The 13,573-nt window shown below is 30.0% G+C and overlaps 1 protein-coding gene across 3 annotated transcripts in view; it reads left to right on the forward strand.

Annotated features, from left to right (window-relative positions):
• LOC129975751 (spectrin beta chain-like) overlaps nucleotides 1-13,573 on the forward strand; it is a 123,519-nt gene that overhangs the window by 58,306 nt on the left and 51,640 nt on the right. For all 3 annotated transcript variants that reach the window (XM_056088943.1, XM_056088945.1, XM_056088944.1), the window contains 9 exons: nucleotides 28-228; nucleotides 2,093-2,209; nucleotides 2,303-2,380; nucleotides 3,791-3,955; nucleotides 6,911-7,113; nucleotides 8,219-8,315; nucleotides 10,101-10,229; nucleotides 11,132-11,182; nucleotides 11,284-11,349. In XM_056088943.1, coding sequence (XP_055944918.1) covers nucleotides 28-228; nucleotides 2,093-2,209; nucleotides 2,303-2,380; nucleotides 3,791-3,955; nucleotides 6,911-7,113; nucleotides 8,219-8,315; nucleotides 10,101-10,229; nucleotides 11,132-11,182; nucleotides 11,284-11,349 — 1,107 coding nt within the window. The remainder of the gene's footprint in view (nucleotides 1-27; nucleotides 229-2,092; nucleotides 2,210-2,302; nucleotides 2,381-3,790; nucleotides 3,956-6,910; nucleotides 7,114-8,218; nucleotides 8,316-10,100; nucleotides 10,230-11,131; nucleotides 11,183-11,283; nucleotides 11,350-13,573) is intronic.

Below are 13,573 nucleotides of genomic sequence, written 5' to 3' on the forward strand. Positions count from 1 at the left end.
ATGGAAATATTTTTTTCTATTTTTAAGGCCGCTGAAGGTGAAATCAACAACCAAGAAAAACAAATTCAAGCGCTTGTCCAGATTGGCGAAGATTTAATTGCCGCCAATCACTTCAGTTCAGACAGCATCCGTGAGAGAATCGATGAAATTCAGACTATGCTGGCCAATCTCAGGAAGCTCCAACAGCAGAGAATGAAGAGATTAACTGACGCTGTTGATTATCATCAGGTAAAATAAAAAAAAATTAATAGAGTATTCAAAATATTAAGACAGAATATTTTAATTATGTTTTTTTCAACCAAATATGCTTGAATGTTGAAAAACTTAATGAGTTCAATAAACCAGTGGGAGTGGTTTCACAAAAAAACAACATAGCACTGGCATACAATAGTTACAAAATATTAACTTTTGCTGAGAATTTAGCATTTTGACTGAATCGTACGATCTATCCTTGGCGAGTTTTTTCGATTAATCTGTGTCATGCGGTTAACAGTATCCAAAAACCGAATTTATGTTTCAGACATGTTTTTATCAACATATTGAAACCAAACTTTGACATAAAACTTTAATTTTGGTCACAAAATCTCTTTCCTACCAAATTTCACATATTTAAATCATTGCTTTTTTGAGTTACCGCGTTTACATGTTTCTGAAAGTACAGACCGACAGACAGTCAATCCCTTGTTGGATTTCGCTCAAACTGTGATAGCGATCTACACTGCAGATGTTAAATCTGTGTACTGAATTTTATCTTTTTAATTCTTTTTTTTTTATAATCATCGTGTTGACTTATACTCAAACAGCCGGGCAGACGGATTTCCTCTGATCAGATTTTACTCAAAATTTGATAGAAATATGCAAATTTAGTGTAAAGACCGTATGTAAAATTTCATCTATCTAGATTCTTTAGTTATCTTTGTCACAGACATACGGACATATTCAAAAACTTTCTAAGATACCCACAGGTGGGAATTAGTGTGACATAAACTATTAAAATTTGAATTTATTTGTAATATTCATTATAAAACTTACTTTAAAATATAACACATTTTGTAATATCTTCTTCAAATAGCATATGCTTTTGAAGGAGCTTTTATTAATTATTTTGGTCATTTATCTACCAGATTACTGAGGTTCTACTGAATTATGATCTAAGAAAAAAGTAGGAGAAATGATTGAATCTTTTTCTTTACAATAATTAACTGTAAAAATATGCACAAAAACTATTTGGTACTTTTTATTATCAAAGTAGAATTAAGTAAATTAAGCTGTTAAGTTGTTATTACTTTAGTTACCATTTATTATTAAAAATATGCACACAAATTGTTTGGTACTTTTTATTATCAAAGTAGAATTAAGGAGATTAAGCTGTTAAGATGTTATCACTTTATTATTAAAAATATGCACACAAACTGTTTGGTACTTTTTATTATCAAAGTAGAATTAAGGAGATTAAGCTGTTAAGCTGTTATCACTTTATTATTAAAAATATGCACACAAACTGTTTGGTACTTTTTATTATCAAAGTAGAATTAAGTAAATTAAGCTGTTAAGTTGTTATTACTTTAGTTACCATTTATTATTAAAAATATGCACACAAACTGTTTGGTACTTTTTATTATCAAAGTAGAATTAAGTAAATTAAGCTGTTAAGTTGTTATTACTTTAGTTACCATTTATTATTAAAAATATGCACACAAATTGTTTGGTACTTTTTATTATCAAAGTAGAATTAAGGAGATTAAGCTGTTAAGATGTTATCACTTTATTATTAAAAATATGCACACAAACTGTTTGGTACTTTTTATTATCAAAGTAGAATTAAGGAGATTAAGCTGTTAAGCTGTTATCACTTTATTATTAAAAATATGCACACAAACTGTTTGGTACTTTTTATTATCAAAGTAGAATTAAGTAAATTAAGCTGTTAAGTTGTTATTACTTTAGTTACCATTTATTATTAAAAATATGCACACAAACTGTTTGGTACTTTTTATTATTAAAGTAGAATTAAATTGTTTAAGTTTTTATGTTGTTATCTTTTTGGTTACAGTTAATTATTAACATTTCTTCACTAATTTGTTATTTATAGTTTTTTACTGATGCTGACGATGTGGACACTTGGATGCTGGATACACTTCGATTAGTGTCTAGCGAAGATATAGGTAGAGATGAAGCAAATGTTCAATCTCTTCTTAAAAAGCATAAGGTAAAGTAAAATAGATTTTATTGTTAGTTAAATAAATATTTATTTAATAATAACAGTAATATAATTTAATTAATGGTTATTTAATTTTGTTAGGATACCACTGATGATCTGAAGAATTTCGCTAGCACCATAGATGCATTACATCAACAAGCTGGAGCTCTTGGAGATGAAGTAATTAGTTTGACCTTGTTTTTCTAGCCTTTTATTCCTTCAGTGGGTCGATGAATTGAGGACCAAGTATGCTTGAGAACTAAACACTGGGGGTTCCGCGTTGGGCTGACCATCTAACCGGGACATATGCCTTATACCCCAGGGCCCTTGGTCAAGAAAGCAGATGTGGGCACTGTAGGCTTTGGACCACATAGGGCTGTCGTGCCACTGAGTTTAGTTTTGCTTAATCTGAATTCGTTAAATTACTAATTAAGTTTTCTGCTTGGCCATTTATTTTATTCTGTTAATTATAGTTAATGTTAAACCGTATTTTTAGAGTAAAAGTGTCAAAAAATTTAATAGTCTCGAAATAATCTTTAATAGTCTTTAATAGTTTTATTTTAATATTATAGAATGGAAGCTTTATAAAGGTTCGAGATTTTTCATTGTATTGTTTAATTGAGATTATTTATCACATATGATTATTACGAGTAACTTTATTGTATCAAGAACCGTAATAACAAAGTGGTCGTTGGAAGACTCCAGGTTTGAAAGCTGATTTCACTAAAGATTCGCCCTATATATGGACCTGTTGGATGTTTAATCTGACATCCTGGGTCAAACTTCCTCCTGTTGACGTGGCGTGGAAGTTTGGGCAGAGGATTGTCAGCTCAGATGTCATTGATATGACAATAGTCGAAGCTGACTATTGTTTGCCAACGGATTCTAAAACCCGCGCCTTTGCGGAGGACTTAATTCGAAAAAGGATGGGTATGATTCGTCAAAATAGGGGTGAGAGGAAAGATGAAAGGAGCAGAGGTTTATATTTAATAATAAACTCAGATTACTCGTGGATTAAATTAAAATAAAATAATAAGGTCAGAAATGACACGATACTCACATATATGAGAAAAAAATTGAATGAAAAATTATCTAATAAGGCAGGAATCAAGGTCAAAGAATGACGAAGAATTCCGAATAGACTCTCATCCTTCCTGTCTCTCCCCTTAATAAGATAGGATCGTCGAAAAGTGATCGTCTCAGGATACTGAAACGAACAGTAGGGTTCGAAATTACAAAGTTCACCGCCAAAATAGTTCTTGTATGGCTTGCAAACGGGACGTTAATACAGCCGAACTAAATTTGATGTGCCAAAAAATTCGCTAATATAATGATTTTTCTTAATATTCTTTAACATTAAGAAGAATGTTAAATTTTTTCATTACTTTTTATAAATGTATACCACATAGAATTTTTTTGTCTAAAATTTAATTTTTAGTGTTATAATTTATTTTTTTTTGTTAATGAATGAATACTGTTACTTTGTTGTTTGCTTAGTCGTAAAATCTTAGTTTACATAATTATATTTAAGTATTTGAATAAATATATAAAACTCTATATTAGTTTGTAAACTATTATTGCATATTACAGCATAGAACAGCTCCAGAAGTTTTGGATAGACTTTCTAGCATAGATCGCAGATATAAAGAATTAGTGGAGTTGGCAAAATTAAGAAAACAACGCCTCCTTGATGCCTTATCACTGTACAAATTGTTTAATGAAGCTGATGGTATTAAGCAATGGATTGTTGAAAAGGTATTGGCTTTTATTTCTTAAAAGTATCTTAACTCTTTTTTAAAGGCTAGTCGTCTCTGGCGACCAGATAATTTAGAGAAATATTGATAACATTTTATTTCTCCTATGTATGAATTTATGCATAGTTTTCCCAACCTTCAAGAGTTTTTTTCTCTCAATTTTTAAGCAACAAATTGTAATAAAGTGGTGATATTTTTATAGTCTTTGTTAAGCTCTATTTATTGTGTAATCTCGCTTACTTTTTAAATAATTAAAAAAATTTTTAAAGTCTTTCCGAGATACAAAAATTTATATACAGGGTGTTTATAAAGTCCCGGACCCATTTTGATGTTTAATAACTCATAAAATAATAAAGATAGATTTAAATTAATAACATAAATGGTTAAATAGACTCAAAAAGTTTCATGACCCTTGTCAATGAACTTCCACGTGTGCCCCCTTCGTCGCACGGAGAATATCAAGTCGATAGTCAATTTCAGCCAGGTAGCGACAAGCATGTCGGCATCCACAGAGCCATTTGCGCACATTATGGCGATTAACAATGCCAGAAACATGAAAGGATGCTTCATCGGAGAACATTATGCTCTTCAGAAAATCAGCTGCATCTTCTATCCTCCTTAGCATATCTGTTGCAAAGGCCATCCTCCTAGGCCTATCGTTAGGTTCCAAAACTTGAACAATTTGAACTTTGTATGCATGCAGTCTTAATTTTTTCTTAATAACCTTGTACACCGTCGAAATTGGGATATCCAATTCTGTTGCCGCTGATCTCACAGATATTCTAGGATTGTGTAAAAATGTTTCTCTGACACCCTCAACATCAAAATCACTTGTGCAAGGACGTCTGGAACGTTTCTTATCTTCGATACTTCCAATTTCTAGAAAATTCTTTTTCCACCGCAAGGTGCTGTTTTTGGATGGAGGATCTTTTTGGTAAATTCTTCTGAAATTTCTCTGTGCTTGCACTATCGATTTCATTTCTATGAACCACCATAAAATCTGTGCTTTCTCTTGTGGTGTATGCATTCTCCTTAATATCCGCTAGAATAAAACATCACATACAAAAGTACTACATAGAACAAACACATCAAAAGTAAACATAACATTGCAATAGTTGCCAAAAACAAAAGAGAGAAAAATGCAATTAATAATCAGACAATATTTAGAAAAGTACAGATATTTAGACTGGAAAATGAAATTATCTGAAATTAACCACAAGTGCAGACGATATTTACAAAAGTAAAAATATTCAAACCTGAAAAGGAAAATATATGAGTTATTCCATCAATAAATGCCATAAGTTTGTTTATATCTTTATTATTTTGCGAGTTATTAAACATCAAAATGGGCCCGGGACTTTATAAACACCCTGTATAATTAAATATATACTAAATTTGAAATAAAGCGTTTTGGCTTGGAACGCTTTGGCCTATTTATTGTAAAGATTGTAAAGGCTGAATGTTAAGAATAAATAAATATATTTAAAACATAGTATACATACAGTACTGTGCAAATTAATTGGGACAAACACATTTTTTAAGAAAATTGGTCCTTTCTCGGGAATTTTCTGCCTCAAACCGTTTTCAACTGCATTTTCTTAGAACGCGTGACTGTTCTTGATTAGTCTAAACCGGTTTTACCACGTGATCATGACATGTGGCAAAATTTTTCCCTTCAGTTGCTGTGAAAAGTGGTCACTTGTGTGAATTGTCTCCTTCTGACGTGTATTAAAAAAATGGATATCACTCCCAGGAAAAGGACTAGAATTGTTACCTTTAGTCAGCATACTTCTATGACTGTGAGGGATATTGCTGCAGTAATTGGAGTTTGAAAATCCAGTGTTTCTAGGATTATTAATCAGCAACAGAATTTTGGGACAGTGTCTCCAAAATGAAAGAGTAAATGTGGACGCAAACGCAAGACCACACTTCGAACAAGCAAATTTCTTGTACGAAATAGTACAATGCATCTTAACAAAACAAGTAGAGATCTTCAGAGAGAATTATTAGCTACTGGTGTGAGCGTGGATTCATCGACAGTTCAGCGAAGGCTTAGTGAAGCTGGGAGATTTGGAACAAAACCAATCGAAAAACAGTTATTAACACCTGCAATGAAGAAAAAACATTTGGATTGGGACAGAAAATATCAATCCTTGACTGCATAAGATTGGAAGAAGGTTGTATTCAGCGACAAAACGCATTTTCTTGTGCAAGGGTTTCGACCAAGATTTTTCAGGCGAAGTGGTGGAGAACCCATCAGGGAACAACATCTTATTCAAACAGTTAATCACCCTCAGAAACAGATGTTTTGCGGTTATTTTATTTCTGAAGGACCTGGCAGCTTAGTACCAATTGAAGGGACGATGAACTCTAAACAATACATTTCTATAATAGAAAGTAAAATTGTGCCTATGATGCAAACGTTCGCTTGTAGTATTGGTGTCTTTCGACAAGATCTTGCTCCATGCCATCCTTCTAAGCTAACAACGAATTTTTTTCAAAAACAGAAAATAATGGTTTTGGATTGGCCTGGTAATTCTCCTGATGTAAATCTCATCGAAAATTTGTAGAGCATTGTAAAGAGACATCTGAGTAAAATGGACTGCTCAACAAAGAAACCAAAAATTGAGAATGCTATGCAAGTTTGGTTTCGTGATGATGAGATCAAAAATTTATGTTCTAATTTAGTGGAATCGATGTCAAAACGTGTACAGGATCTCATTCAAACTAGAGGAGGACATATTTTGTATTAGATTGCTATACCGTACATGTAAGTTAACCTATACTAATTAAACAACATTTGTGAAAATTTTTGTGTTTGTCCCAATTAATTTGCACAGTACTGTATATAAAATACACATAATATATATAAAATAATAAAGAAATATGTTTTCTTTTTTTTATTATGAGCCAAAATTTTTTTTGTATTATTCTATAACTAATTATGTTTTTTTAGGAAAAAATGTTAGACTGCATGGTTATGAGCAATGATATTGAAGATATCGAAGTGATGAAACACCGTTTTGAAGGATTTGAGCAAGAAATGAATGCCAACTCTTCCAGAGTTGCTGTCATTAACCAGCTTGCTCGGCAACTGCTACACGTAGATCATCCAAATTCAGAAGAGATATTGGTACAACAAAATAATCTCAATGAAAGGTTAGTGGAACAGATTATCCTAAAACTGTTATCGTTTGTTTGAAAGTAAATGCATAAAAGTGAAAATTATCGTCTGCTTATTATTTATATCAATTTTATAAATCACTTACTATGATTAATGCCAGGTTTACATTTGGAAGGTAATAAGACGGCCAGTAAGTAGCGCATGCGCGGAAAGGGACTGATTTATGTTTGCCACAATTTCATAAGATAAATTCAGGTATTACATGCTTGGCTATAAATTGCCGATTTGGCGTCCTTGAATTTTTCTTTTTCATGGCGTATCCTATTAAAATGTGGATATTTACACGAAGAAACATGGTAAAATAAAAAAAAGGTCAACTTGAAAAAATATAGAAAAAAAACTGGCAAATAAAATGGAAAACACACACACACAACCTCGCATCATAAAGAACAAAGAGCAAAAAATGTCAGAATTAATCAATGATAAGTGATCAATTTTTTCACGCCAAAAATCCCCCTTTAAATTCTACAAATACTTGCGCAGTAAGGGGGGAAAAAATGCAAATACAGCAGCATATTATTACCCTGTCGGAACAATTACTTGCCATCGACCGAACAGCATTTTTCAGCCTTTCTACGCATGCGCTGCTTACTGGCCATCTTATAACTGGCCGAATATAAACCCGGCCTTATAATTTCATTTAATTCGAAATTTGTATTTTTATGTTATATTAAGTAATAATAATAGTATTTTAGGGTTGAAATACTGATATTATAAATTTAGTTAATAAATTCAATTTTTAGCAATTCATCAAAAGATTTTTATAGCTTTGCAATATGCATTTCTAAGCATTTGAGTTTCCATTATTTGTATAATTACGTTTAAAAAAGAATGGAAAAAATCGAACAAAAACTTTTTTTAATAATGATTTGTTCCATAGTATTTTAAGTCTTTCACCAGAAATTTTCAGAGCAAAAAAGAATAGATACTATCATTTATAGTCTGGAATTCTAAAATTTAAACAAGTGCAACACTTCGATTCCAATGTAATAATTCGCAAATATTTTATTAACAGAGTTGTTGAACGACTTATTTTATATTGTTATTGTATCTAAATTCCTTTATGCTATTTTTCTATAGGTGGGCTGCATTAAAAGCTACAGCTGAGCGTAAAAAGGAACAAATACAATCTGCTCATGGAATACAAACATTTCATATTGAATGCAAAGAAACTATTGTAAGTATACTTAAGTATTTTACACCATGCTTAAAGTAATGGAATTTGTTATCAGATTCTATAGCATCAAATCAATTGATTGTTTTATACAAATGCATATTTAGAAAATATGAAGGACGATAAAAAATTCAATGCACTAAGGAAATTAATATCACCAGCAATATTTATATATTACTAGCAGTACCCGGGCAGCATTGTCCGTGGCATAATATCCAAGAGGAAAAATTAACTTTAAACTTAATTATAGCCTCCGTCCGGCATGTCACGCATCATCAAACAATCATAAAAATAGATTTAGAAATCATCAAAAATAACTACAAAACAACTCTTTATAGCACACATTCAGAAATAGTTAGACTGTTAAAAAGGTAAAAATATGATATGTTCATAGACAAAACAATTCACTAAAATTATGAAATAGAAAAGCTGTTTTAAAATTTAAAAATATACAAATAAGTCATTGTATCCACAGTTTCATACTTGTTCGTCATCTCTGTATAATCTAATATGAAAATAAAATTCATAATATTTCTTTGTAAACTATATTGGCTGGGCGATCACTTTGCTCTTCATGAGATTCATTCTATCTCTGTAATTCAGTTGCCGTGCGATTTAAAGAGAGATTGTTACTTCGCTCAACAGAAGACTTTCCTTCCCTAAATGTGGACATTCTTTCTCTGATATTCGCTAACCGACTGTTTTTTCCCTCATCATTTTCATTATCGCGCAACAAACGAAGCAATTTGGCATTTAATGTGTTCCGGCAAAGTTTATATTTCGTTTTTTTTTTTTTTTTGAAGAGGGTGGGAGATGAGTTTTAAATAGCTAAAAGAATGTATCGAATATGCATGTGACAACTTTTGCTATATGCGCATGCGCAGTTTGAGATTTTCGCACATGTGCGGATAAGTGCAAAGCACAGATATTGCTCTTTTACACATGTGCGAATCATAGTAGGAAAATAATCAAAATCTCAATTATAAAACTCCTTTTTTTTATTTTGATATGTCTTCAATATTCTAAAACCTTTTGCAATAAATGCCTACAAAATGGCACAAATATCTCCACTATCAATTAAGTACTTCTCGCGTTTTTCTCTTTCAAACATACAGACGCTTTCAGGAGACTTCATTTTATACTATGTATAGATAATTATGAACTTCTGACTAAACAAATAATGAAAATTTAATAAAAAATTTAATTTTTTTAATAACTTTAATAATAATTAAATTTAAAACTTAAATTCGTTACAAACTGAAACCTTAAAAATATTAAAATATTCTAAGATATGAAAGCCAAATTCTTTAAAGAATTTATAAAGGCATTTTACGAAAAATAAATTTAAAAAACAGTATGATCAATATTTTTATGTGTCTTCGATCAAACAAAACACACATCAAAAACTATTTCTTTAATTAATACATTATACTTCCGAGTACTTTTAGCAAAATGAAAAGAAATTGAATATCGAAGATAAATTAAATTAATAATTTCAATTTTGTTGAATCAAACTTTTAAAATTATAAAAGAAGACTTGGCATCATTCAAACTCAATAATATTTTTTCATTTGAAATACTAAAGATTAGTGGAGATTGTATTAATAAGTTTTTAAATAGTTGAAATTAAGAAATATTTTTGAAATGAACATAGAACATTTCTGGCATTGAAGCTTGTAGAATCTTAATGTACATATATTATTTCTTTATTTATCCTGAAATGTTATTTAATTTTCTCTTCCTGTTATGAAATCTTAGTTAAATATTTATTTTAACTTAATTTTCCAGACATGGATTGAAGAAAAGAAGAAGCTTTTGGAAGCAACCGAAGACCTGGGTGATGATTTGGTCGGTATTATGACACTCCAAAGAAGACTGAGCGGTATGGAACGAGATTTAGCTGCTATACATGCTAAGGTAAAATATTTCCTATTTTTTTTAAATGGATATACTTTATACGTAATGAAGTATTAACACATTATTTTTATAAATTTAATTTGAAATTCTTAAGAAATATTTAATTTATCTTTATGTGTTTTATAATTATATATTTCTAAAATATATGAAATATTTTTTTAAATATATTCATATATAAAAATGAATATGTGAAATAAACAAATCTTATATATATACCGAGAAAAAGCGGTAGGAGATGTGTCAGTCTACATCGTGTTTTAAGAGCAAAAATGACAGAATTTTTTTCTTTCAGTGATTTTACAATAAGATTTTGATAGAGATTTCTTTGGCACGTGCAGTTTTAGGCAAGGAAATCGTAGCTATCTTTAAAAGAATGTTGTAAGCATCAGGAATTTTTATCACTATTCTCGGAGTGTGAGAAAAGGCTGAAGTCATTAGTTTTCTAGAGAGAGTGTAGAATTAATTAAATAAAAAGTGAGAAATAAGAGAATAAGATCAGGAAATAAGAGACATTATAGAATGAAGTTAATATGGGTTCACAGCTCTGTACAAGAGCAGGAGAAAGTGAAAAAAGGTGGAAATATTTATTCTGACGATTATATACTGTGAAATTCTGATAGGGATTTCTGTGCACGTATCGATTTAGGATAGGGAAATCTAGGTATCTTTTAAAAAGAATTCGCTTAGCTTGACACTTTTTATCCCTTCACTTGGGACGTGAGAACCACTGATTTAAGCATTTTTATAGGAGTTCTGTTGCATTAATTATATAAAAAGGGTGGAATTGGATCAGGAAATAAGAGAACATTTTAGATTGAAGTTAATATGGGCTGAACTTTGGAAATAAATTAGGATTAAATTAAATTTTAAAATATCATTACATATATGCATCTGTTTTCTAGCTTGAAAATCTTGAAAAAGAGGCTGAAAAGAATAAAATGGAGCACCCAGAAGTAAGTAGCACCTTCTGTTCAAATTTACTTTTTGACTGTAGTTTTTAAAAAGATTTTTAAAATAATAGTTGCTGGATACTATATACCATTTTTTTTTTCAGGAAGCTGAAAAGATTGAGAGAAATCTTGAAAAGATTAAAGTATCATGGGAAAAACTGACTAATCTCGTAAGTTATTTAGATTAATTTTGGATGTACATTGTGAGTTATATGAAAACATTTTTGAATCCAGAAGTTTTGAATAAAAAAGAAGATGAAATAAGATTATATTTAGATAGATTATTCTTAATAACAAAGAGTAGGAATAGATAACTCATTTGCTGTTTTTATAAATGAAAAATTAATATATTATATACTAATAATATATATTATATATTAATATATTATATTATTACTAGATTAATGTATTATAATATATATCTATACTTATAATAAAGCTCAATGTGTGTGTGTGTGTGTGTTGGCGCTCTACAGGCCAGACCGTTTGACATACAGATACCAGATTTGGTACATGTATACCTTGGAGGTTGGGAATGTGCACCTGGGGTTCCGTTTTTCGAATTTTTAATTAGAATTTTAATTATTAATTAAAAACTAACTTTCCCGCCAAAAAAATCTTCCATTTTCCCCACCGCCAACTTTTCCGCCAAAAAAATCTTCCATTTTCCCCACCGCCAAACGAGAAAGGCTTCAGTTTTTTTTTCTCCCAACAATAATGAGGCTAGGGTTAAAATTTTTCGGTGGATTATTTCAATCGGTTCTGTTTATTTTCTTAATGTTTGATGCATTTAAAATTAAACATTGTTAATGAATCGATCTTTCAGATTCATTCTGAAGTACTTTTGAATTAAAATAAAACAGAATAAAGGAAATTAAAAATTTCTAATCCGCATAGCGTTACCCCAACTGGCGTAGAAAAAATCACGTATTTGTGTTACGTAACCGGCGAAGAAAATTCACGCATGCGCATTCTGTTCTGATTGTTGCCATGACAACGTTATCAATGGATGATTTAAATTATTTTTGGGTTAGTTGCATGCTTTTGTAAGTAAATTGTATTTATGTTAGTTATATATTTTTTATATATGCTTATAGTTTTAAGTACATCGTTTTTTAAGTAGTTTTTTAAAACCTGTTTTCAACCGTTTATTTTAAACGATTCGTTTTATTTTCTTAGTGTTTGATGCATTTAAATTTAAACGTTGTTAATTAATCGATCTTCTCATAATGAATCTAAGAAAATTTTATTGACCAACTCTTGAGAATATTACATAAATTAAAAAAGATATTCTTTAGTGCCCATAAAGTTTAAACGCTCAGTGACTCTATTTTCAGTAATCAGATTATAAAAAAAATGCTTTGTTTCTGTAAAAAATATTATTATATTAATTGAAGATAAATTCTTTCCACTTTAATTTAAAGCATAAATTCTACGGGTGCTAACAGAAAATGAGAGAGATACATATTACGTTATGACTGAAGGCCTTTATAATATTATGAATGAATTATATGATAATCAAAATTTGAAGTTTTAAAATATTTTGATGAAGAAGCTATTAAAGTAGAAATTGCATAAAATATTTAATTATTAAAATTTTAACGAACATTAAGATTGGCGAACCGGCTGGTCGCGAAAGGCAGCTAGTTAAATAATAAAAAGAAAAATATGAAGGATGTGTTTTTCTTTTCTTCTCTCTAAGCAGTACGTGCAAACATTTTTTGCATTCTAATCTCAGGAAGGCTGCTCATAAACAAAAGTATTTACATACCACCTAAATTGCAATTAAAGACTTAAATTAACTAAAGATTTGTTTTTATTTAATGATTGAAACTTTCCCAGAAGTCCCTAGATCTTTTTACTAATCCTTCTGAAGGGAGGGGGGGGGGTAATGGCCGCTGTTGGTAATGACATATGACTCCACCATCATTTCCATATATCTCATGTTATTTTACATTTTTTACTACCCCTTCATGAAAAATATCTAAGAAATGAAGTTCAAACCTAGTTCATAAATAATTTAAGATTTATGGTATCTGGTAATCAAAATAGATAAGATGTTTTTTACTCTTATAATATTTATACATGACACATTTTGTCTTTTTGTGAATGATGTAACTTTTTTGGTACGCATTCCTTGCACCTATCTCTATGAATTTTACATTCCAAATAAACTACGAAAATAATTTATTCATTTAAACATCGATAAATATGAATTATGTGTGATGTTTTTAGTATGTCACATATCTGTGTATTTCGTTTCATTTTATACAACTGCGTCTTTTATTTTTGGATTATTCAGAACGATAAGCAACTATCAAACAATTGATAAATAATAACATTATCAGTAATTAATAATATTAGGGATTAATCTAAAGTTATTTATTCATTGTT

Source organism: Argiope bruennichi, chromosome 7, assembly GCF_947563725.1.
Source record: "Argiope bruennichi chromosome 7, qqArgBrue1.1, whole genome shotgun sequence".
NCBI classification, from domain to species: Eukaryota; Metazoa; Arthropoda; class Arachnida; order Araneae; family Araneidae; genus Argiope; species Argiope bruennichi.